Source organism: Physeter macrocephalus, chromosome 4 (genome assembly GCF_002837175.3).
Source record: "Physeter macrocephalus isolate SW-GA chromosome 4, ASM283717v5, whole genome shotgun sequence".
NCBI lineage: Eukaryota > Metazoa > Chordata > Mammalia > Artiodactyla > Physeteridae > Physeter > Physeter macrocephalus.
Window position 1 is genome coordinate 141,014,880 of NC_041217.1, and position 26,345 is coordinate 141,041,224.

Genomic DNA, 26,345 nt, shown 5'->3' on the forward strand with positions numbered 1-26,345 from the left:
AGTGATGTTGAGCAGCTTTTCATGTGCCTCTTGGCCATCTGTATGTCTTCTTTGGAGAAATGTCTATTTAGGTCTTCTGCCCATTTTTGGATTGGGTTGTTTGTCGTTTTTCCCTTGCTGTTTTCAATAATTTTTCTTTGTCTTTAATTTTTGCCAATTTCATTATTATGTCTCTCGGTGTGTTTCTCCTTGGGTTTATCCTGTATGGGACTCTCTGCACTTCCTGGACTTGGGTGGCTATTTCCTTTCCCATGTTAGGGAAATTTTCAACTATAATCTCTTCAAATATTTTCTCAGGTCCTTTCTCTCTCTCTCCTCTGGGACCCCTATAACGCGCACGTTGTTGCGTTTAATATTGTCCCAGAGGTCTCTTAGGCTGTCTTCATTTCTTTTCATTCTTTTTTCTTTATTCTGTTTCACAGCAGTGAATTCCACCATTCTGTCTTCCAGGTCACTTATCCATTCTTCTGCCTCAGTTATTCTGCTGTTGATTCCTTCTAGTGTATTTTTCATTTCAGTTATTGTATTGTTCATCTCTGTTTGTTTGTTCTTTAATTCTTCTAGATCTTTGTTAAACATTTATTGCACCTTCTCAATATTTGCCTCCATTCTTTTTCAGAGGTCCTGTATCATCTTCACTATCATTATTCTGAATTCTCTTTCTGGAAGATTGCCTATCTCCGTTTCATTTAGTTGTTTTTCTGGGGTTTTATCTTGTTCCTTCATCTGGTACATAGCCCTCTGCCTTTTCATCTTGTCTATCTTTCTGTGAATGTGGTTTTTGTTCCACAGGTTGCAGGATTGTAGTTCTTCTTGCTTCTGCTGTCTGCCCTTGGGTGGATTAGGCTATCTAAGAGGCTTGTGGAAGTTTCCTGACGGGAGGGACTGGTGGTGGGTAGAGCTGGCTGTTGCTCTGGTGGGCAGAGCTCAGTAAAACTTTAATCCGCTTGTCTGCTGATGGGTTGGCCTGGGTTCCCTCCCTTTTGGTTGTTTGGCCTGAGGCGACCCAACACTGGAGCCTAGCCGGGCTCTTTGGTGGGGCTAATGGTGGACTCTGGGAGGGCTCACACCAAGGAGTATTTCCCAGAACTTCTGCTGCCAGTGTCCTTGTCCCCGTGGTGAGACAGAGCCACCCCCTGCCTCTGTAGGAGACCCTCCAACACTAGCAGGTAGGTCTGGTTCAGTCTCTATGGGGTCACTGCTCCTTCCCCTGGGTCCCGATGCGCACACTACTTTGTGTGTGCCCTCCAAGAGTGGAGTTTCTGTTTCCCCCAGTCCTGTCAAAGTCCTGCAATCACATCCCGCTAGCCTTCAGTCTGATTCTCTAGGAATTCCTCCTCCCATTGCCAGACCCCCAGGTTGGGAAGCCTGACGTGAGGCTCAGAACCTTCACTCCAGTGGGTGGACTTCTGTGGTATAAGTGTTCTCCGGTTTGTGAGTCACCCACCCAGCAGTTATGGGATTTGATTTTATTGTGATTGTGCCCCTCCTGCCATCTCATTGCGGCTTCTCCTTTGTCTTTGGATGTGGGGTATCTTTTTTGGTGAGTTCCAGTGTCTTCCTGTCGATGATTGTTCAACAGTTAGCTGTGATTCTGGTGTTCTCGAAAGAGGGAGTGAGAGCACGTCCTTCTACTCCGCCATCTTCTGAGTGTGCTATTTTGAGATATCTGCAACAGCTATATTGTGATTTCTATTGATTATAGTCATAGATGCTGATAATACTGCTGTGGTTTGTTGCCTGTATATTCATAAATTAATAAAAATGCTAAGTTAGAGTTTAGTGAAAATAAATATGTAATTTCTTCCCAATCAAACTCATGCTTCCCACCCTCCCTGAATTTGTCCACTGATATCTTGTGGGAGGTATCTGTAGGCCCTTGATTAAGAGCCCCCAATTTAGCACCAGTTCATAGAGCATCTTGAAATCTGCCTTTTTGGATCATTGCCAGAGAGACAAATATCTACTATAATTTGAGAAGACTTAAGTACATGAGGACAAGGTCACAAAAACTATAAACTTCCAGTTGCTATTGATTCCTATACAGTCTGCTCTATATGCTTGAAGTCATTTGAAGTTGAAATCTTATTCTATGAAAACAGAGAGCTACTGTGATTTATATTGGCCATTTGAGGGTCCTATAGACACTTCTGTCTATAAATTGATTGATATGCATAGAACCCCCAAGTCCTGCCATCACCTTTAGCGGTACTGATTTTTTTTCAGTGTTCTTATCAACTGTGTGGCAACATGTGGGCCAGAACTGTGGCAGGGAAAGAGTAGGAGTAAGAATTGTGGACTACAACAATAACTAATACCCTTATTCCTTTTTGGGGGATTGGCTTTTCAGCATTAGCTGAGTTACATTTTCTTTCTGCCCTTCTAGTTTCTTCTTAGCAAGACATTTCAAGATACCTTTTTTATATTATAGCTTGCCATTTTGTAGCTCATTTTTTTTTTTACCTTTAGCGCAGTATTCATGAACGCTTGTCTTGATTTTAAAACATGAGCCCAAAACATTTTAGACTAAAACCTAATCAGTACAAAGAACAAATCAGAAAGGTTCATATCTTTGTTTGAACTGCTAAATTTTAACTCAATTAGCTCAGCTTATTTCAGCTTTTATATATTTCTGTTTTATTAACAAAATTGACATATCTCCTCTTCAGACCTTTTTCTTGTCTTCATCAGTAAAGGCAAATAGGAATGCTTTTTCAGACTATTCAAGCCAGTCTTTTTTAATTAAGAAATTTAAAAATAATTTTTATTTCACATGGGAACTTGGACTCAATATATCTTATAAATCAGCTACTTGAACTAGAGAAAAGCTGTTTAAGTGTCTTTCTATATGCAGAGAAGCAGGAATAATGTAACAATAATGGAAGGCAGTGAGAGTTGTAGTAAGCAAAAAAATTAGAAGATAGATAATAACAAGTGTTGGAGATGTAGAGAAATTGGAACTCTCATACATTGTGGGTGGGAGTGTAAAATGGTACAGCTGCTTTGGAAAACAGTTTGACAGTTCCTTAAAAAGTTAAGCATAGAGGTACCATATAAGCCAGCAGTTCCACCTCTAGGTATACACGCAAGAGAATTGAAAACCTATGTCCACACAAATACTTGTACACTGGTGTTCACAGCAGCATTATTCATTATAGCCAAAAAGGGGAAACAATCCAAATGTCCTTCAACGAATGAATGGTTAAACAAAATGTAGAATTTGCATACTGTGGAATATTACTCAGCATAAAAAGTAATGAAGTACTGATTCATTCCACAACATGGATGAACCTTGAAAATATGCTAAGTGAAAGAGGCCAGACACAACAGGTCACATATTATATGATCCATTTATCTGGATATGAAATATCCAGAATAGGTAAATCTATAGAGCCAGAACACAGATTGATGGTTGTTGTCAGTGGCTGGGGGGTGTGGGTAACAGGGAGCAACTGCTTACTGGGTATGGAGGTTTCCTTTTGGACTGATGAAAATATTCTGGAACTAGATAGAGGTGATGGTTGTACAACTTTATAAATATACTGAAAACCACTGAGTTATATACTTTATTATACATTTTATTTTATTTTTAATTGTATACTTTAAAAGTGTGGATTTTATGGTATGTGAATTATATCTTAAAAAAAAATTAAAGGATAGCATTTAAGTGTTTTTTTTTTTCCTAGTACTTTGTCCATTGCCTTGGCACCAAAGATCTGCTTTTAGCCAGGGTCCTGTTTTCTCATAGGAAATATTTTGAATCACTTAATTTTGTAGCAAGCTGAATAGAACAGTTAACTTACAAAAATAAGTGGCTGGTGAAAATAACTAGTTAAAAAATTTAGAACAGAGTAGAGGGAGTCATTTTAAACAATAATAGCACTTGAAAGAGTGGGAGATAAGTGAAATAGGCAAGGAAGATTAAGAGGTACAAACTTCCAGCTGTAAAATAAATGTCATGGGGATGTAATGTATAGCATAGGGAATATAGTCAATAATGCTGTAATAACTTTGTAAGGTGACAGATGGTAAATAGACTTGCTGTGGTGATCATTTTGTAATATATAAAAACATGGAATCATTACGTTGTACACCTAAAACTAATATAATGTTAATAAGTCCATTATACTTCAAAAAAAAAAAAAGGTACCTTAACCTCCATACACACACACACACACAAAATAGTAGCACTTTAGTGACTAATAAACTTGATTCAGGAATGTTTCCTGACGTGGAGCAAAAAAAAGGTAACAATGAATCTTTCCATACTTTTTCCATATTCTATCTGAATGTGATAATGTAGTAGGTAGCATACACCTATGATCTCTAATTTGATGTATGCATGTCTCATTTCTCCTGCATGAATGTAGTAACCTTCACTTCTGTTCTGTCTTCTGTTAGATGAGAGAACAACCCAGATTGTCTAGGGTAGGACTGGGCAGTATGGTATTTTGGGAAAGAGTGTTCACTGCTATGTTAAGAGGCCCAAGCTCTAGTGTCTACTCACCTATCACTTATTGGGTGATCTGGGGCAAGTCACTTAATCAATCTGAGTACATTTCCTCATTGTAAAATGTAGGAATGGAGCCACTTGGTGTCTAAAGGACCTGTCAGTTTTTAAGATTCTGTGCATTTGGGTGCTCAGTAAATATCACTACTTGAATTGGTTGCTTTCCTCTGGAAAAGTATTTCCATTTCATAGGTTAGTGAACTTTCTGTCATTATTTCAGTTTTAAATTGAGATAATATACTGATTAATTTAACCACTTATAGCAAGACTTATGTAATGACACATTTTGATTTCTGTTGATATATTGATTTTGATTCATGCTTACAAATAGTTTTTAGGTGATAGTGCTGTAATGATAAAATGATGAAGACCCTGTCTTTCGGGACTTCATAGTCATGTGAGGCACTTGACATGTAAACAGACCTTTACAGTTCAGTGTTGTAATTTCTCTGATGAAGACGCTGTGATGTGATTAGAGCCTCGTGTGCTGTAGGGCTCAGTATGGGGGATTGGAGGGGTGTTAGGTTAAGCTACTTAAGGTAGTTCTCTGGCTAAATTTTTTTAGAATTCTGAGCGTCAGATCCTTAAGCTGCAGTTATATCTGGTTGTATCTGTTGGAAGCTTTTGGTTTCATTGTTAAAAAAAGAGATAAGTATTTATATTTTGTGGCAAATTAAGGTTAATAATGGAGAATTTCTGGTGTGAAATAATCTTACCTCTTTACAGACAGATCCAGTTGAGTATGTGGAAAACATGTGTGAAAACATGCAGCTGTACCCACTACAGGACTTTCTCACTGGAGATCAGCTTCTTTTTGAATACAAGCCAGAAGTAAGGAGGTTTCCATTTCTAAAATTTACTTTTAGAGAAAGAGGAGGGTGAGAAAGTACATAGAGGTACTTAAGAACTGTGGGAATGGAGGAAACTTGGTTATGTTTAGTCAAGTTTTTTGTTTGTTTAAACAGAAGAAATATCAATAGTTTTGTGGGTAATTTTTCCTGATTCTTGTATATGACTGTGGTTTAATATGAGGAGAAAACCAAGTCCTCTTCTTAGGTTCTATTCCCACTGTTTTTCAAGTGTTGAAACATCTACTAACATAAAGTCATTTCTAAGAATTATGTGCTTTAGATGCTAAACATACTTGTTCAGCTTGCCTTTTAATTCTGTTGGACACCCTGGACAATTAAATTTTAATCATTTTGAGAATATGTGCAAGAAAAATATGATTCCCTGAATTCAAAATATATGACTTAGGGATAATAAATATTACACATAAATAAATAGTTGGTCAGGTCTTTCCTCCACTCGTCCTGGGAAATAAGTCATTTCGCTCCATATAGGGTAGCAGTTCTCAATCGGGTGATTTTGCCCCCATGGGATATTTGTCAATGCTTGGGTACATTTCAGTTGTCACAGCTGGAGAGTGCTCTTGGCATCTAGCGGGTAGAAGCCAGAGATGCTGCTAAACATTCTACAGTGCAGAAGATGGCACTCCACAACTAAGAATTATCTGGCCCAAAGTGTTAATAGTGCCAAGGTTGACGGACTTTGATATAGGGTATTCTAAAACTACTGATTTTAAAGGGGATGGGGAAAGGTAAAGGAAGAAGCAGTAACCATACATTATTGTCATTTCTCTAGGATGGTTGTGCCCAGGGGTCCAAGTATTTTTTTCTGAACCACTGTTTGTTGTTTTTTCTCAAAGAAATGGTTTTGAAGTGCTAGTTAGGGTTTCAAATCTAACCCACAAAAATCTTATGTTTAGTCCTTATCATAGCTGAAGGATTATTGAAGGAGGCCCTACATTGGGATCATTTTACTGATTCTTGTGTATGAGGTAGTATAATACATAGCAGTTAAGAGCATAGTTTTTGGAATTATGAACAAACTTGGTTAGAACTCCACTTTTGCCACTTCTAGGTGTGTTGTTCTGTGCAGATTATAGAATCTTTAACCTGAACAAGTTATTTAAACTTTAACCTCTGAGGCTGAGTGTTTTCTGTAAAATGGGTATACCTTATAGGGTTGTTTTTAGGATTAAATGAAATAATGTCTGTTAAACACTACCTAGCACATAGTAGAAGCTTAGTAAATGGTAACTCTTTTCACTGCTAGTCCTCTTATTATGTAGGATTTGAGATGAGTGCTGTTTAAGCATTCTGAAGAAACATATTAGAAACAGCTGATAGACTAATGTAGTTTTGTAAATTAGGGTGTTCATGGACTATAGACAGATAGTTTCATGAGCATAAAGATGCTAGGATCTTGGGGTGCCTAACATAATGTGGCTTTGCTTTTTTAATAGAGATGTATTAGGTTAAAGTTATAATTGTTTTGTATGTGTCTCCCCACTCCCCCTTCACCCCTGCCCCCAATTAGGTCATTGCTGAAGCCCTTAATCAGCTAGTTCCTCAAAAGGCAAATCTTGTTCTACTGTCTGGTGCTAATGAGGGAAAATGTGACCTCAAGGAGAAATGGTTTGGGACTCAGTATAGTATGGAAGGTAAAATATTTTAAAATTGTCCTACATTTAGGTATATGATTCACCTGGGAATTTTTATTCCTTAATAGTTTGTCTGATAGTTCCTGTGGGAAAAACTGATGTATTTTTTTCAGTAGTTTACTTTGAAATAAAAATTATTTATACTACTTTGCAGAAAATTATTTTCTGCAATGTTTATATATATATTTATTAGCTAGTGAGAAAATCCTATTGTATTGGTAGTTTGGGGGCAGAGTTTTGACTGTGTTTTAAAAAGTGCTCCTCCAACTTCAGTGTGCTTATGTATCACCTGGAGGTCTTATTAAAATACAGATTATGCATTTCTAACAAAGTTCCCAGATGATAACAATGCTGCTGAGACTGCACATTGAGTAGCAGGAGTCTAGAAAGCCTGGATATGTCACTCACAGCTTTTCTGAGAAAAGAGAATTGATTTGTGAAGGCCAGTTGTTGACTGGTTTGTTATTAATAGAACTCTGAACATTTGTTCTTTATTGGATCAGTTTGTCTTTCATCTCTACAGATATTGAAAACTCTTGGGCTGAACTGTGGAAGAGTAATTTTGAATTAAATCCAGATCTTCATCTTCCAGCTGAAAACAAGTACATAGGTCAGTAAAATAGCAATCATTATATATAATCCATCCATATACTAATATTAAAACAAATAGCACCTCTGTAGTATGTTATACTTTACAAAGTATCATTTGAATTCATATTTGAGTTTTCCAGTTATCTCTGGGATAAGCATTACAGTTTTCTTACTTTTCCGAATGAGAAAACTGCGGCTCAAAAAAGCAAAGTGACTTGTCCTGGATCATTCAGTTGGTGAATGCAGGAAACAGGACTTAAACATAATCCTGAGACTTTTTCTTGTCTATGATAGCTGATCCTTTCATGTGAGTCTCTGTAGGAACTGCCATTATCTTGTCCAGTTGTTCTAGTGTTTTCAAACTACAGGTTGCAACCCATTAGAGGGTTGTGAAATCAGTGTAATGGGTTTTGAGGTCAGTGTAATGAGTTGTGAAAACACTAAAAAAAAATCAGTGTAGAAAATAGCAAAATGTTTCACTGAATAAAGAAAGGGTATTATTTTAAGAACTTTTGTTCTCGGTAGGTATATGTGTCTGTTATCTGTCTACTAGCTTGCAATGGAAAACAGTTCTAACTGTGAGAAAGTCACTGGTCTAGGACAAAGGTTACAGTTGTATATAACTAATTTTACTCAGAATACCATTTTTCCCAGCAATTCCATTCCTAGGTATATACCCCAAAGAATTGAAAACAGGTATTCAACCAAATACATGTACATACACTTTCATAGCAGCATTATGCACAAAAGCCAAAAAAACAGCCAGTGTCCATAATGAATGAATGGATAAACAAATTATGGTATATACATGCAATGGAGTATTATTCTGTCATTAAAAGAAATGAAGTACTGATACATGCTACAACATGGATGAACCTTGAAAACATTATGCTAAGTGAAAGAAGACAGACACAAGGGGTCACATATTGTATGATTCCTTTTACATGAAATATTCAGAATAGGTAAATCCATAGACACAAAACTCAGATTGATGGTTGCCAGTGGCTGGGGGGGAGTGGGTAATGGGAAGTGACTGCTTAATGGGTATAGAGGTTTCCTTTGGGGCTGATGAAAATGTTTTGAAACTAGAAAGAAATGGTAGTTGCACAGCATTGTGAGTGTACTAAATTCCCCTGAATTGTTCACTTTAAAATGGTTAATTTTATATATGAATCTAACCTCAGGAAAAAAAATGCTTTTATACAAAGTCTTGCATATTTTAGATAATTCAGTTCTGCATCTTGAACTTTAAGTATCTAAACAACCCATTTTTTTTTTTAGTAAATATAGCCAGTACCTTTTTTTAATTCTTAAGTTAGCTATTTCGCACCTGAGTGTTGATGAAAAAATTTATGTTTCATTAACTTAAAGGACAAATTTGACGTTGTTTGAGCAGAACTATTTTGTTAACTTTTAAAAAGTCTGTAAGTTTGGTAAAAGACATTCTCATTCAAGAATGCATTCATTCATAAATTGGTTTATACAACTATTCTGACCAAAGGTCCCTTTCAGTTAAGATTGTCTCTGAGAAAGAGAATGAAGCAGAATATGGAGAGATCAGAATCAACTCTTGGGAAATTACAGATCTTCAGAGTTCATTTAGTTTAAGGCCAAGAGGACTTTCTTTTTAGTATTGTTCTAATAATTTATTGTATTTCAGCATTTGAATTTGACTTATGTTTGCCATAAAGAAGACTTACTTAGACTTCTGAAACCAAGAACAGATTGGTGGGAATCCTGTCGAGATAACTGAATGATTTATTACCTTTCACTTTTGTTAGCCACAGATTTCATGTTGAAGGCTTTTGATTGTCCAGAGACAGAATACCCTGTTAAAATTGTGAATACTCCACAAGGTTGCCTATGGTATAAGAAAGACAACAAATTCAAAATCCCCAAAGGTAAAATATTTCCCTCCTTAAAAATAGTGAAATAAGTATAACAAATCTTTTTCCACTTTCTAGCAACCTTTTCCCTCTGTGTCTATCACCTCCCTCTCTTTCCCCTTCCCCTTCTACTTGAAGACCTTTTCTAGGCTTATCTATCAGATCCATACTGTGCTCCTGTGCTGTCACAGAAATTCTTATGGACAGATTCCAGGAAGTATATCAGGATTCAAGCCTAAAATGAAATTATTTTTGGATATTTTTCTTTCAGTTATATGAAAGCAGAGCCAGGTGTTTGGCCATCCTAGGGAATAGGTGGTGTTTTTTGAACATTATTGTTAAAAAGAAAATAAGAGTAGCTGAAAGAAATTATTCTTAGACACAATAGATAGCTGAGTCCAGCATTACAAATGTGAAATATCCTCTATCTGTCTCCCTCTACTATTTTGCTTTTCAGCGTAAAGGAAGCATAGTATATAGTTAAACAGACTCTAAAGCTCTTATCTTCAATACAGTAGCCCAAACTGTGTTGCTTTTTTGTTTTCTGTTCTTGTGCATGGCATTGGAATTTACTGAAGCAACTTGGAATCAAAGGCTGAGTGCTCTTGGCTGCCATTTAACCCAAATCCCTAACCTTAACACAACTGGACTAGTTCTGAGGGATTCTTGAGTTCCCTGGGAAGGTGTTTACTCAATTTTTCTTGAATAGATTATAAGAGTGTCTAAAAATGTTCTTAACATTTATTCAGCTTCCTTGGAAAGGTGCTGCTATAACTTTCTGTGAGCATTGGGATTTTTCCCTTAATGTTCTTGACATGTATACCTCTGTAAGCATTTTTCCTGACCAAAGCTATTGATAATAAGAGTATTCTTAGGCCCCTCTGCATATCTGTCTATATATCTGGTCTTCCCGTAGATTAAAGTGTACCTTCTGGACACTATTTGGAATGGTAAATAATACTTTCTAAGAACCCTTAAGGATAAAAATGTAATGAGGATTTAAGGATTAGTGGTTTGTTTCAGAATTTTTAAAACAATATAATATTAGGGGAAAATAGCAGATGTATTAAATATTTGAGGCCTCTGGCCTATATTTTCTTATTTGTCTTTTTTCTTTCAGCATATATACGTTTCCATCTGATCTCACCTTTGATACAGAAGTCTGCAGCAAAGTAAGAAATTGTCCTCTTTTCTGGAAAATATTTTTTTTTATTATTGGAAGACTATTTTGTTTGTTTATTCCTGAATCATTCTGTCATTTTTCTCTGTCAATACTTGAGCTATGCTCCTCATTTATGTGTTTTTATGTGCCCCAAACAAATTATTTGTATCAATACTAATCACTAAGATGGAATTATGGCTGCTCCATCTCCAGCACCCATTTGTAAAACATGCTGACAGTTTAGGCTAGTCATAGAATTACTGGATTGAGAAAGTTCCTTAGAGATGAGTTTGGTTCAGCTTCCAGTCTGTAATGAGGACTAATGGATCTGTTGACCTGTATTTAGAGATTATTTATAATCAGATTCCTGTATTTATAATCAGATTCCTGCCAAGGAATCTGATTATACTTTGTTCTTAGCAAATTACTTACATGTTTATGTAGGTTGTGGGAGGTCAGAGAGCCTAAAATGTACCTGAATCATAGGAGGTGCTCAGGAAATGTTAGTGTACTTCTTCCTTTCTTTTGCCACTTAACCTGTAAAATCCAGCCTTAATCTCACAAGCAGCACTAACATTATTAATATTCAGTTTAAAAAATGCATTACCCTCCTCCATTTCCTCAGATTTTTGATTTTTCAGTCAGAAAACCTAGGCCGCAGGGATAACCAGAGCCTTTGGGCCAGTTGCCTTTCATGCATTTTACACTTACTCCATTGTGCAGTATAAATATTGGGTTGGCCAAAAAGTGTCTTCAGTTTTTAAGTGAAAATAAAAGACATATTTTTCATTTTCACCAAGAACTTTATTATATTCACCATTTTTTTTTTTTTTTTTTTTTTTTTTGTGGTACGCGGGCCTCTCACCGCTGTGGCCTCTCCCGTTGCGGAGCACAGGCTCCGGATGCGCAGGGGCACGTGGGATCTTCCCGGCCCGGGGCACGAACCCGTGTTCCCCGCATCGGCAGGCGGACTCTCAACCACTGCGCCACCAGGGAAGCCCTATATTCACCATTTTTTTCCACTACCTTCTGCCATTTTTCAGGCAACTTCATAATTCCATCTTCCCAAAACTTTTTATCTTTTTGAGCAAAAAACTGTTCCAGTTGCCTTTTACAGTCTTCCAGGGAATGGAAATTTTGTCCATTAAGAGAATTTTGGAAAGACCAAAATAAATGGAAATCTGAAGGTGCAATGTCTGGTGAATACGGCAGACGAATCAGAACTTCCCAGCCAAGCTGTAACAGTTTTTGCCTGGTCATCAAAGAAACATGCAGTCTTGTGTTATCCTGATGGAAGATTATGTGTTTTCTGTTGACTAATTCTGGACACGTTTTCTCGAGTGCTGCTTTCGGTTTGTCTAATTGGGAGCTGTACTTGTTGAAATGAATCGTTTGGTTTTCCGGAAGAAGCTCATAATAGAGGACTCCCTTCCAATCCCACCATATACACAACATCACCTTCTTTGGATGAAGACCAGCCTTTGGTGTGGTTGGTGGTGGTTCATTTCACTTGCCCCACGGTCTCTTCCGTTCCACATTATTGTACAGCATCCACTTTTCATTGCCCGTCACAATTTGTTTTAAAAACAGAACGTTTTCATTACGTTTAAGTAAAAAATTGCATGCAGAAATATGGTCAAGAAGGTGTTTTTCGCTTAACTTATGTGGAAACGAAACATCAAAGTGATTAACATAACCAAGCTGGTGCAAATGATTTTCACTGCCTGATTTGGATATTTTGAGTATGTCGGCTATCTCCTGCGTGGTGTAACGTTGATTGTTCTCAGTTACTGTCTCGATTTGATCGCTATCAACTTCAACTGGTCTACCTGACCGTGGAGCATCGTCCAGTGAGAAATCTCTAACACAAAACTTTGCAAACCACTTTTGACATGTTCGATCAGTCACAGCACCTTCTCCATACACTATACAAATTTTTTTTTTTAGTTTCACTTGCGTTTTTACCTTTCTTGAAATAATAAAGCATAATATGCCAAAAATGTTGCTTTTTTTCTTCCATCTTCAATATTAAAATGGCTACACAAAAATCACCAATTTTGATAAGTCTTTTTTAAAATACACGCTGATATGACAGCTGTCACATACAATCTAACAAAATTGTTTCAAATGAAGTTAAAGACAACTAAGTACTACTAGAGCCATCTTACGGAAAAAACCGAACGAACCTTTTGGCCAACCCAGTATTACATTTTCTCTGGGTGTGTGACATGAAAAAGATAGGGAAGCATTGCTGAAGGTGGGAGTTCTGTAATGCCCCTGTGAAACTGAGTCCTGGGTAAACTGTATTTACCTTTGAACTCAATTAGTATATATGGTTTTACATTCTGGAGTAGTGAATTAACATCTTTATAAAAGTGAAGTTTCTTACTCTTAAGTCAAAGCAAATCCATTTGTCTATTTCTTGCCAATTAATGATGCTATTTGCATTTTATACTCTTAGTGTGGTCCTCTTTGATATCTTTGTCAATATCCTTACCCATAACCTTGCGGAACCAGCTTATGAAGCAGATGTGGCACAGCTGGAGTATAAGCTGGTAGCTGGAGAACATGGTTTAATTATTCGAGTGAAAGGATTCAACCACAAACTACCTGTAAGTATAGTGCTCTAATTTCCTCACAGGCAGCTTTAAAATTTTATATTTATGTTTGTTGTGCCTATAGCACCAAGCATAGAGGCTTGTGCATGAGGTGCTGTACATAGAAAGAAATGTTTATTAATATGGATTATTGTGTTTTTTTGGCTGATGACAGGTATTCTAACTTTGGCCGCACAAGACCAACATATATTCATTAATTAATTACATTAATCAGTGTTGTATGCATTAGTAATGGATACAACACAGCCTGTGCTTCAGGCTTGATTTCACTTCCCTTTGCTGTCAGTTTCTCTGCAGCCAACACTGGCGTTTAGGACTGGTTTGAGCATAATTTCATGCCATACAGCAAGGACAAATTTAAAGCACCTGACACATTGCCTGACATAGAGTAGAACTCAGATGTTTGTGTTGTTTCTTCCTCTTCTTGCACTCTTTTCCATTGTTTCAAGTGTGTGTGTCTTGTTTTCCTTCTAAGTTTCTGACTCTTTAGAAACAGAGTTTATATCTTGTCAGTGATTTATCTTTTGGTAAAGAATATGTTTCAGTGTCACTTTGTCAAAAACTTCATCAGTAAAGGAAGAAATATGGGATGCTAGCTAAAGGATTAGATCATCAAGTACCAGGTAACATAATATAATGTACCCAACAACAAATTTTATATCTTGGTTTCTTGGGTAGAACATATATTAAAGTTTGGGGAACTGCACTCATACAAGAAAAAGTCTGGAGGAGAGGACCTGGCAGAAATTAGACCTGTGCTAGGAGGTGATATAGCCTCCATATCTTAGATGGTTCTCTCCTTTATACCCTCATCCCTGTCAGTCTCCCCAGGGAACAAAGATTGGTCTTAGGAAGAAACACCATGGAATATTTTACTAACCTTCAAAAGCCTAAATATAATTTAGCTTAAAATCCAAACATATTAAAGTTTTGGAATTACCTGGAGAGCTTTTTAAAAATACAAACCTTAGAAAACTATTTGAGGTTCTTCATTTTATGAAGCTTACCTAGCCTTAACATTAAAACTTGATATAGACTATAAATATGTATATAAAACTGGAGATCAGTTTCACCTATGAAATATAGAGTCAAACATTCTAAAAACTTGAAAATTAAATTCAACAATAGAACAAAAAGAATAATTCACCATGACCAAGTGCCAGGAATGCAAAGGTTGGTTGTTCAGTATTAGGAAGTTGATGAACATAAATCATTATAACACAAGTCAGTTGAGGAACACTATGTGAGTATAGTGATAAATGCCCAAAAAAATCATTTGATAAATTTGAGTGGTCATTCCTAATAAATAGGAATGGAGGGAAGTTACTTAACCACAATTAAAACCTTAATTAAAAGACTAACAGCAAATGTTCCACTAAATGATGAAATGCTGAACATTAAAATTGGGAACAAGCCAAGGATACCCATGATCACATCTATTACTCAACATTATTTTAGAGTTTCTGGCTAATACATTAAACTCAAAAAATAAAATAAAAACACTTGGAAGGGAAAAAGTATTTTTCTTTTCAGGGGATATGATTGTATTCTTAGAAAATCTAAGATACTACTAGAATTTAAAAAATAATTTGTGATATGACTCATTACAAGATCAGTATATCAAAATAAATGGCTCCTTTTCCTATAGTGCAATAACCACTTAGAAATGGATCGGAAAAAAATACCCCATTTGTAATATCAAGAAAAATAATAAAATATCTAAGAATGAATAAGAAAAGTACAGAACCTATCTAAAGAAAACTAAATCTTTTTGAATAATATAAAAAAGACTTTAAATAAGGGGGAGACTCATCATGTTTCTGGATAGGACAGGTTGCTATAAAGTCATTATTTCCAAAATTACATTCTCCCAATTAAAATCACATTTAGGGGCAGTGGACATGCTGGATAAAATTATTTTTAAGTTTAGTTGGAAGGAAAAATGTTTTAAAATACCCATAAAAATTATAAAAAAGAAAAAGAAAATTCATTGCTCCCAATTTGACAGTTATTGAGAATTTTAGCTCCTAAAGATTCTTTGAGTCATTAGTACTTCTCTTATGTCCTGTGCAATGCCTGTTACCATACTGGGCCCCTGGTAAAAGCCAGTGGGAAACATTTTCCCCCTAAACATTAGTGGATTTCCATGCTTCTCCACTTAAGGTGCTTCTTTCTTTTCTTCTTAGCTGCTGTTTCAGCTTATTATTGACTACTTAGCGGAGTTCAGTTCCACACCAGCTGTCTTTACAATGATAACTGAGCAGTTGAAGAAGACCTACTTTAACATCCTCATCAAGCCTGAGACTCTGGCCAAGTGGGTATACATGGATGGGATCAGCTTATATTTTGAAGGCCTGAAAGTATCTGCCTTCCTGGAAATTAAGTGTGGGGGATGAGGCTATAGTTTCATTGCTAATTCAGATGTGATAGAAATGTGCTGTGTTTTAGGAAACCAGCCCACAGAGTTACAGGATTTCTAAACCCAGTGTAAGTAGCTATCTGTCAGTAGGACTGCAAGCAGCCTACTATACTTAATTAGAGGCTAAAGGTAAAAAGGGTGCTTTTTCCAAAGTTTGTAAGTAAATAACAGTTCAAAAAATGCTGTCTTTGTTTTGGCTCAAAATTGCTTACTGGTGATTATATGGTGATTTTAGTGTGTTGGATGTTATGTTAAGTAGCTGAGTTAAATTGCCTAACACATCACTTATCTGACAAATGCAACTATCCAAGAATTCATCCAGGGTTCCAGAAGAGAGCAAAAAGGCTCTGGACAGTCTGTGTACTAATGCTTAAACCCTCTGCTAATAGGCAACCCTCCTGGGCCTTTTCATCAGAGCCTGTTCTTTACCTTTGTGTGAATCAGAAAAAAGTATACCCTTGGGGTAACCTCTATCAGCAGGTGGACCCTTTGTGGAAGGGGAAAAAAGTCCCCTCTGAGCAGATACAGCCCTTTGTGCGCATGGCTTGCAAGCCCCTACTTGATTTGCTTGCTGGGCATCTATAAATGGTAAACAAAGAGCACAACTTTATATAGAGGCCCTGCTTTTGACATAGTTATAATGAGCCCATAAATGTCCAAAATTCAAAAGCAGGGGAGGGAGCAGTGAAGAATCAGACATGTAATAACTGATAATCTGATCACAAAAAGTTATAAAAACTCATAACCAAATATAAGTTGGAAAGGAGAGTTGTCTGGAACTATTGATATGATGAAAAATAGCCTGTGTATCCTATAACTCCTGAATACTACTTTATTAAAATGTGGTAGAGTAATAATAACACCTGTTTATTGAAGATTTGTTATGTGTTAGACCTAAGAACTTTTAAGTGCACTTATTTATTTAATTCTCACCAAAATTCTGTAATGGTAGCCATTATTATTTCCCTTGTTTTACAAATGAAGAAATTGAGTCACAAATGTTAGGTAACTTGCCATGTTCAAACAGCTTACTGTGTGTGGGAGGGGGTTAGTCTGATTCTGGCATAGAGCCACTTATGCTGTATTGTCATTGTAGTAATAGATATCCATGATGATCACCTCCAGTAATTAATAAATGCTAGTGAGATTTCAGATCAAAATAGTAATATTAAATTGGTGTATGGCTCATCTGTCAGCGTATGTGAAATAATTTATTTTGCAATTGAAACAGATAAGTGAGCTGTACCAATGAGCTAATAATCTATGTAATAGTTTGTATATGCAGTTTTAAATGCTTTTTGGTGATTATGACATTGTTTCCCTATCTTAAGTTATGATAGAAATTGCCTCTCTTTAGAACACATCATCTACAGAAACTTAATCAAATCCTTCTTTACCCTTAAGATTCATTTCTTACAATAAAACTTTTTTTTTTTCTGCTCTCTGTACAGAGATGTTCGGCTTTTAATCCTGGAATATGCCCGTTGGTCTATGATTGACAAGTATCGGGCTTTGATGGATGGCCTTTCCCTTGAGTCTCTGCTGAGCTTCGTCAGAGAGTTAAAATCCCAGCTCTTTGTTGAGGGCCTGGTACAAGGAAATGTCACAAGCACAGTGAGTGTGAGGTGCTCTGTTGCTGCTGGCCAGGTTTGAATGCTGTTCTGGGCTCTGGAATTGCATTAGTTCTTCCCTAAAGGGGAAGCTTTGTAGTCTGGCAGGCCAGCATTGTCACAGTCTGTTTAGAAGGGAACCTGGCCCCTCCAATGCTAAGCAAGACTTTCTTACGAAGGAGACTGCTGCTATTGGACAGGACTTTGAGTTAAATGGGTTTGGTAAATATATGGTATTGGTTACATTTGTTGAAGACTATGGAAACTACAAACAGTTTAATTTAGAAATTAAAGTGGGAGCTGGGGAGTGGTGAGGGATGTGTATATATAGATAGATAGATAGATAGATAGATAGATAGATAGATAGATAGATAGATTCACATATACTTAGGCAGAACTTATATGTCAAGCTATGGAGCTTGGGCTTTATCTTATAGTAAATGGAGAACATTGAAGGATTTAAAAGAGGATTTGTCATTAAGAAAGATCCAGAGAGACCAGTTATGAAACTGTTATAAAAGTTGACATGAAGTACGATTCCACTTATATGAGATCTCTAGAGTAGTCACAGTAACAGGAGGTAGAATAGTGGTTACCAGGGGTTGTGGAGGGAAAGAAGGGGAGTCGTTGTTTCTATGGGTATTGAGTTTCAGTGCTGCAAGATGGAAAGTTTAGAGTTCCATTTCACAGCAATGTGAATATACTTAACACTACAGAACTTTACACTTAAAAAAGGTCAAGATAGTAAACTTATGTATTTTTACCATAATAAAAAAGTTGAGGTGAAAATGATGAAGACTGAGGTTAGGCAAAATAAATGAAAAAGAAATGCTTAAGAAATAATGAGGCAGAGGATGATCAAAGGCAGTGACTGATTGGCTATGGGGGTGAGGGAGAAGGGAGGGCTCTAGGATGATGCCCAGATTTCTTACTGGAACCTGTGGGTTGGTATAGGAGTAGGAACAGTGTAGGTTTGGGGGCATATGGGGAGTTGGTTTTGACCTATATTGAATTGGATGTGTCTGTGGGACCATGTAACTAACTGAGGCCTCTTCCAGCCAAGAGTGCTTGTTTGGACAGTCCCTAAATTGTTTGGCTCTTGACCTCTTCCTCCATGGCCTCTCAGTTTCTCAGGACTGGCCCTTTAATGGAATATATAAATGGCCACTCTCGAGATTGGCTGCTATCCTCCCTACTTCTCTGTCTTTATCCCCCAACCCCAAAACCAGCCCTGGTTTCTGTCATGCCAACAGAAAGTTTAAAAACAGGGAGAAGAGCAGGAATAGCTGCCTGCTTCTCTGAGCACAGTGGGAGTACCGTGGGCTGGGGGGTCCTTTTGGTTCAGAGGACTTAGTACCATGAATTGCCCCAGGCAGAAACCACTTTAGACATAAGCTCACCTCTCCACTTATCCCTCATAGGTTAGAAAACAAGTCTTAAGAGGGGGAGGGGATACATCATTTACTTAGTATTAAGTATTATTCTGTCACTCACTCTATGCCAGGCTCTGTATTAATAGATCCAGGTTTCTAAAACACAGCCTAGTGGGGTAAACTGAACAATTAAGTTTGATCCAGTGGGGAAAGTTTCACAGTGGACAGGTAAACAGAGCACCAAGGGAGAACAGAAAAAGAGCCACTTCAGTTGAGAGCCTTAGTATTCAACAAACATAATCAGTATTGAATCAGTGAATGATAAGCCCAGTGAATGAATGACCAGCATTTAGGATGATAGACTATATCTGCTTTCCTAATGCATTCCAGGGCTTCCCAAGCAGTTAGAATATTGGTATTAGTTGGTTCTGGGTGAAATTAATGTCAGGAGAGCCTAATATAGTTATTTTCTTCTCTTTTGCCTCCTAGGAATCTATGGATTTCCTGAAATATGTTGTTGAGTGAGTATTGGTTTGAGTTTTCTCTTTGGGAGTTATGTGTTCTTAATAGCATGAGGGCCTCGAGACCAAAACTCAGTTATTACTAAATCCACAATGGAGATGCTTCTCGGAATAGGTTTTTTGAGGCTAGTTATATCAACAAAGCAATTCAGATGGGACTGTGGAAGGCCTGACCTTTTCACAGTTTGGGGGTGCAGGTAAGAGGATAAAGGCACGGCCTCAGTAACCCACACTGATTGTTTTGCAGCAAGTTGAACTTCATGCCTCTGGAGCAGGAGATGCCTGTGCAGTTCCAGGTGGTAGAGCTGCCCAGTGGCCACCACCTATGCAAAGTGAGAGCTCTGAACAAGGGTGATGCCAACTCTGAAGTCACTGTATACTACCAGGTCAGTGGCCCCTTTGCACACAGCTGTCCTCATGGCTAAGTATCTTTAGGACACTAAAGCCTGGTGGAAGGTCCAAAGTATCTGGGAGAAGTGAGCCTATGCTCTTCAAGGACCTTTTGCAGTTATTCTGTGGTTATATGCTTGGGGTCATTTGTACTCTTGAAGCAACTACATTTAAAAATTGTTCCTGTCAGTGAAATGGATCCTCTTTCAATCACAGTGCTTCTATTAATCACCCAACCACTAGTCCAGAGGGACAGAGACTGAAGTATGGCTGGAAATTCCTACATGTTCCCATGTCAGAACTCCAAGGAGCAGGAGGACATTTGTTAAAAGGACAGTTTTAAAAATGTGACAGGGGCTTCCCTGGTGGCGCAGTGGTTGAGAGTCCGCTTGCCGATGCAGGGGACACGGGTTCGTGCCCCAGTCTGGGAAGATCCCACATGCCGCGGAGCGGCTGGGCCCGTGAGTTGTGGCCGCTGAGCCTGCACGTCCAGAGCCTGTGCTCCGCAACGGGAGAGGCCACAACAGTGAGGCCCATGTACCGCAAAAAACAAAAAACAAAAAAACAAAAAACAACAACAAAAAAAAGTGACAAAAATAAACATAGCCAGTCAACCAATATACAGTAAACAGAATGAATACCAGAGTCATAATCAAAGGTTTCAAAGCACCTGAGAGATAGGATTTATCACCTGTTTTATGGATGATGGATCTGAGGTCCTTCATTTACCTGAGGTCATACCAGCTGGGGCTCGAATTTATACCTTCTGTCCTCAAATCCTGTGTTTTTTCCACATAATTCTGGAGAGATGGGATGGTGCTTAAAATAAGGAAGAGCTCTGCAACAATCTCAATTGGCTCATAGACTGCTTTAGCCTGTGGTTAGTCATACTCACTTCTAAGACTGTGGGGACCTGTGTCTATCTAGACTGATCTCAGACTTCCCAAACTCTGGGGCTCCTGTAGCTGCTACTATGGTCCTGGATTGTCTACATGAGGAAGTCACGTCTCTGTCTGGCCTTGTGAAGAGTCCTGGCCTGAACTTTGGGCAGGGCTGTATGGCTTCACTGTCACCTTGTCCTTTTCCTGTGTTTCTGGCCCTGGGCCTGAATCTTTCCCTAGAGGCCCAGCTTGTCTGTAGAGCCTGTCTTCCTCTGGCTGTAGCTACCTGGGTTTTTTTTTTCCAGGTTCTCAGCTTATTTGAAGCTGCAATGACTACCAGGTCCCAAACTTCATATATGGTATGACCTGGCCCTGCTTAGCCCTGTCTACATTTCTGGTGCTTAACCCAGAGAGAGTAGTATTTCTCGTTTCAGGCAGGATTTTGTATTGTAAGATGGAGTCTGTTGAGGTGCTTTCCATGGATCACCTCTTAGCACTAGCTTCTAATACAAACTGCTTCCCTTGGGGAACCACTTCCCTCCTCACAGAGAGCATTTTGAACAGGAAGTTGATACAAGGTTTCGAATAGTTTTGTTGCAATCCTTTCAGAGGCATACAGGAAATCTTGTTGCTGATAAACAGGGCTTGCAGGGCACAGAGGCTTCAGCTTCCTCAGGTGAAGCAGGAAGGAATAGTAATGAGTCTGTATCAGAGGAGCCTGCAAGAGTCTGACTGGGATGCACTGGCAACACTTGCTCTTTGGCCTCCTGCCCTCTTTCATCCTGTTGTTTTGCCAGTCTCCAGGAAAGCAAGGATGTGGTCTCCAAGTGTGGTATCTGCCTCTTATGCATTTTTCTTATCAACTAGTTTTGGGTCCGTGTGTGTGGTTGCAGAAGCTCCTATTCATATCCTCTCCATCTGAGGAATAGGTCCAGTTACCCAGACATGTCCTGCTCTCCTCCTTAGGACCTTGAACTGCAAGTACTTGATTTTAGGTTGTGTCCTCTGGGTTCTTTGGGCAGGAGCTGGCAGGTCAGGGATTATTCGACTCACCTTCATGTCTGCCTGCAGTTCTGTGCTAGGGCTGTGAATACAAGTCATCAAGCACGATTCCTGTCCTCACAGATCTGTTTTGTGGGAAGGCAGAAAGTATAGCAATAGAGGGTATGATAAACTCTTGGAAGAGAAGAGTGGGATAGTACTCTTCTGAATACCTGAGTAAATGCTTGCTGAGAATAGCTGGATTATTAAAAAGCCCTGTAAGCCATTGGATTTTCAGTTGGTCAGATGAGCTTTTTCTTTCAGTCAGGTGCCAGGAGTCTGAAAGAATACACTCTTATGGAGCTGCTTGTGGTAAGTTGTATAAAGGAGAGTCACGATGTTCATGAGCCCCTGACCCACTGTGAGGACTGGCCTTCTGGCCTTTCTCCCTGAGGGCTAGGGACTTGGGAGTGGTCAGAGATCTGTGATTCGTAGGTGAGATGGTTATTTAGTATTTCTCACCCAGTATGAGCATGGACAGGGGGCCTGGGCGATTTAGGAGGGAGGCTGGACTCTGGGGTCATGTGTAACACTTTTGGGGGAAGAAATGGAAGTTTCTCTGCTGGGAGGAGTTGAGCTGATGGTATGTTGAATTACAGATGCACATGGAAGAGCCTTGTTTTGACTTCCTTCGAACCAAGCAGACCCTTGGGTAAGTCTGCTGGCAAGAAGATTGAGCTCAAATAAGATCTGGGGCTTACTTTGCAGGCTTAAGTTTATCAAATATCCTGACTGAGCAATCTCTCAGAGCTCTTTGGTCCTTTCATGCCTTAGAGTCGTACCTACCGGTCAAAACTTCTGGAATTTGCATCTTGGACTATGATCAGGCTCTCAGTTTGGTCAAGCTTCAAGATTAGCAAGAGAAAAAGCTAGCCTGTGGTCCACAGTTCAGGAGAGGGTTGGATACTCTAACCTGAGAGTAAAATACATGTACACATTTATGGATCCTCTTCCAGGACCTTCAGGTCCAGTAGGGATGAGCAGAAACCCTTCCCACTCCTCTCTAGTGCCTCTGAGGACAGGGCCTAGGTGACCACCTGAGCTCATAGGACTTTTCATTCTGGCTGTAGGTACCATGTCTACCCTACCTGTAGGAATACATCTGGGATTCTAGGATTCTCTGTCACCGTGGGGACTCAGGCAACCAAATACAAGTGAGTAAACCAGTGAGTAGATGGGCCCAACTATTATTTTTCTTGGCACAGAGAATAGGGACTGCATCCTTAAACCTCAGGCAGCTCTGACCATTTGCTTCCCATTTAGTCACAGCTGCAGGGGTTGGCTCATAGATGGCCTGATCCCAGACTTACCAATGGTAAGTATAAGGAGTGGGCCCATAGGGCTTGACTCAAGTCCTATGGTGACTGCAGGGCTTGCCACTGCTTCCTCTCTTCAGGCATATCTGAGGACCAGAAAGGCAGAGATGCCCGACCTGGCATTCATGCTACAAGCAAGGTATTGGGTTGGCCAAAAAGTTCCTTTGGTTTTAAAGTAAAAATAAAAGATACATTTTTCATTTTCACCAAGAACTTTATTGAACAATGTCTTCACCATTTTTTTCCACTACCTTCTGCCATTTTTCAGGCAACTTCATAATTCCATCTTCCCAAAACTTTTTATCTTTTTGAGCAAAGAACTGTTCCAGGTGCCTTTTACAGTCCTCCAGGGAATGGAAATTTTGTCCATTAAGAGAATTTTGGAAAGACCAAAATAAATGGAAATCCGAACGTGCAATGTCTGGCGAATACAGTGGGTGAATCAGAACTTCCCAGCCAAGCTGTAACAGTTTTTGCCTGGTCATCAAAGAAACATGTGGTCTTGCGTTATCCTGATGGAAGATTATGTTTTCTGTTGACTAATTCTGGACACTTTCTGTCGAGTGCTGCTTTCAGTTGGTCTAATTGGGAGCAGTACTTGTTGGAATGAATCGTTTGGTTTTCTGGAAGGAGCTCATAATAGAGGACTCCCTTGCAATCCCACCATACACACAACGTCACCGTCTTTGGACGAAGACCGGCCTTTGGTGTGGTTGGTGGTAGTTCATTTCGCTTGCCCCACGATCTCTGTACATTATTGTACAGTATCCACTTTTCATTGCCCGTCACAATTAGTTTTAAAAACAGAATGTTTGGGGCTTCCCTGGTGGGGCAGTGGTTGAGAGTCCGCCTGCCGATGCAGGGGACGTGGGTTCGTGCCCCGGTCCGGGAAGATCCCACATGCCGCGGAGCGGCTGGGCCCATGAGCCATGGCCGCTGAGCCTGCGCGTCCGGAGCCTGTGCTCTGCAACGGGAGAGGCCACAGCAGTGAGAGGCCCGCGTACCACAAAAAAAAACCAAAAAACAAAAACAGAACGTTTTCATTACGTTTAAATAGAGAATTTCATGCGGAAATGTGGTCAAGAAGGTTTTTTTCGCTTAACTTCTGTGGAACCCAAACATCAACGCGATTAACATAACCAAGCTGGTGCAAATGATTTTCAGTGCTTGATTTGGATATTTTGAGTATGTCGGCCTTCTCCTGTGTGGGTGGTATAACATTGATCCTTCTCTGTTAATGTCTCGATTTGATCACTCTCAACTTCAACTGGTCTACCCGACCATGGAGCATTGTCCAGTGAGAAATATCTAGCACGAAACTTTGCAAACCACTTTTGACATGTTTGATCAGTCACAGCACCTTCTCCATACACTGCACAGATCTGTTTTTGCGTTTCAGTTTTTTTAATATGCCAAAAATGTTGCTTTTTCTTCCATCTTCAATATTAAAATGGCTATACAAAAATTCACCAACTTTGATATATTTTTTTAAATGCACACTGATATAACAGCTTTCACAATGCAATCTAACAAAATGGTTTTGAATGAAGTTAAAGACAACTAAGTGCTACTAGACCGATCTTATGGAAAAAAACCAAACGAACTTTTGGGCCAACCCAATACAAGGCCTTGTTGGTTCTCAGCTTTGGAATGGCCAGCATGGCTGTCTACTGCTTCCTGTGAGGATACCAGGAAATCGGGCTAGAGGCGGGGTAGGGGTAGGGTTCTTCACTGTTCCCTTCCCCCCCACAGCTTAGGGTAGAATTATCACTTCAGCCTCTTTCCTGGAAATATGCCTTAGCCCTGATTCTCTCCTTTGCCTTCTGCTTCAGACCTGGTCACTGATGACTTGTAATTGAAGGCGTTTTGTTTCAGCTCTGAAGTTGTTGATAAGAAGATAGAAGAGTTTCTTTCTAGCTTCGAGGAGAAGATTGAGAACCTCACTGAGGATGCATTTAACACCCAGGTGACTTTACTGTGTTGGCCTGGTCTTTTGTTCCTTGGCCCACCCAAGCCCTCATGACAACTAGACACCAGTCTTAACAGTGCTGTATGCTGGCTGGTTCTTGAGCTCTATAGCCCACCCCCCACCTCCTTAATCTAACCATGTCTTCCCAGCTTCATCCCTCCCCATCATGCTGGCAGGTCCATCACAAAGCAGACTGGACAGGGCCAAGTGTGTTCTGAGGGAACTGGTGTGAGGCCACACCTGAGGGTGTCTCTTTCTGATGGTAACAGGTCACAGCTCTGATCAAGCTGAAGGAGTGCGAGGACACCCACCTTGGGGAGGAGGTGGACAGGAACTGGAACGAAGTGGTGACCCAGCAGTATCTCTTTGACCGCCTTGCCCATGAGGTAGTAACACCGTTTTCAGAGTAAGACAGCCCTGAAAGGGACTCCTGATTTAACAAGAGACACAATTCTAAGCAAATTGGTATTGCGTGGAAGAGAAACCTGGGGCAAGTTATTTACTTGCCCATTCCTTGATGTGATTGATCAGATCTTGTTTCCAGACTGGCTCCCCTAGAGCCTTAGGTGGCCACGTGAGCAGGATGCTTGCTAATCCTTACTTCTGCTACAATTTCAGTCAGATCCATTTTAAAAAAATTGAAGTATAGTTGATTTACAATGTGTTAATTTCTGCTGTATGGCAAAGTAATTCAGTTACACATATATATACTTTTTTTTTCCACTTTTTAATTATATACTTAAGTTCCCTATAAGGTTTGGGAGAAAAATGGCTTCTGCTACGTAAAGAAAATTGAGAACTTCTGGTTCTCAATTTTATGGAGTTCCTTCCCCAGATTTAAGGATTCTGTGTATAGGTCTTTGTGACAAATTCTAGCCCAAAGTAATAAATCCCATGAAAAAGAAAGAGCTCTGGGCACTGCAATCCATAGCTGTGATACTGTAACCCTATGTGGTGAATTACCAAAGGACATTGAAGCAGAGGGGTTATTTAACAAGAAGCTTCAGTCAGCCCAGCTCTTGAGGTTCTGCGGTTTTCCTATTAGAAGCCAGAGTGTACCATTACCATGTACCTGAGAGGTGACACTAAGGTGTGATGGGTTTGGCTCAGTGTATAGTACTCGGCTGTAATTACACCGCTACCTGCCAGGGTCAGTCACTGCAAAGAAACATGAAGGTGTGTCAGAGGCTCATTTTTTATCCTTCTCCAGAAGGCTGGGAGCCAGCTGAAATGTGGAAGAATAAAACGATGTGCAAAAAGCAGGATCAAGGAGGTCTGCCTAGGGTGTTATGTTTAATATCTTTACAGAAAATACATTGTTGTTTGTTAGTCTTTTATAGCTTTCTTTCTTTCCTGTCCTCCCTTCCCCCTTTAAGATTGAAGCACTGAAATCATTCTCAAAATCAGACCTAGTCAACTGGTTCAAGGCCCATAGAGGACCAGGAAGTAAAATGCTCAGCGTTCATGTGAGTACGGTTACCTAAGCTGTAGCTCTGTCCTTTCCAGGGTTGTCATTTAGCACATTTACCACTCCCTGAGTTTAGATTGGTAT

At 39.2% G+C, this 26,345-nt stretch overlaps 1 protein-coding gene across 3 annotated transcripts in view; it reads left to right on the forward strand.

Annotated features, from left to right (window-relative positions):
• Positions 1-26,345, forward strand: part of NRDC (nardilysin convertase) — a 97,122-nt gene that overhangs the window by 69,970 nt on the left and 807 nt on the right. For all 3 annotated transcript variants that reach the window (XM_028489398.2, XM_007129214.3, XM_007129215.4), the window contains 16 exons: positions 5,237-5,341; positions 6,893-7,016; positions 7,540-7,626; positions 9,389-9,508; positions 10,614-10,665; positions 13,117-13,267; positions 15,460-15,587; positions 17,144-17,306; positions 19,165-19,196; positions 19,444-19,582; positions 21,773-21,820; positions 22,108-22,160; positions 22,579-22,662; positions 24,700-24,790; positions 25,063-25,179; positions 26,170-26,259. In XM_028489398.2, the coding sequence (XP_028345199.1) occupies positions 5,237-5,341; positions 6,893-7,016; positions 7,540-7,626; positions 9,389-9,508; positions 10,614-10,665; positions 13,117-13,267; positions 15,460-15,587; positions 17,144-17,306; positions 19,165-19,196; positions 19,444-19,582; positions 21,773-21,820; positions 22,108-22,160; positions 22,579-22,662; positions 24,700-24,790; positions 25,063-25,179; positions 26,170-26,259 (1,584 nt within the window). The remainder of the gene's footprint in view (positions 1-5,236; positions 5,342-6,892; positions 7,017-7,539; positions 7,627-9,388; positions 9,509-10,613; positions 10,666-13,116; positions 13,268-15,459; positions 15,588-17,143; positions 17,307-19,164; positions 19,197-19,443; positions 19,583-21,772; positions 21,821-22,107; positions 22,161-22,578; positions 22,663-24,699; positions 24,791-25,062; positions 25,180-26,169; positions 26,260-26,345) is intronic.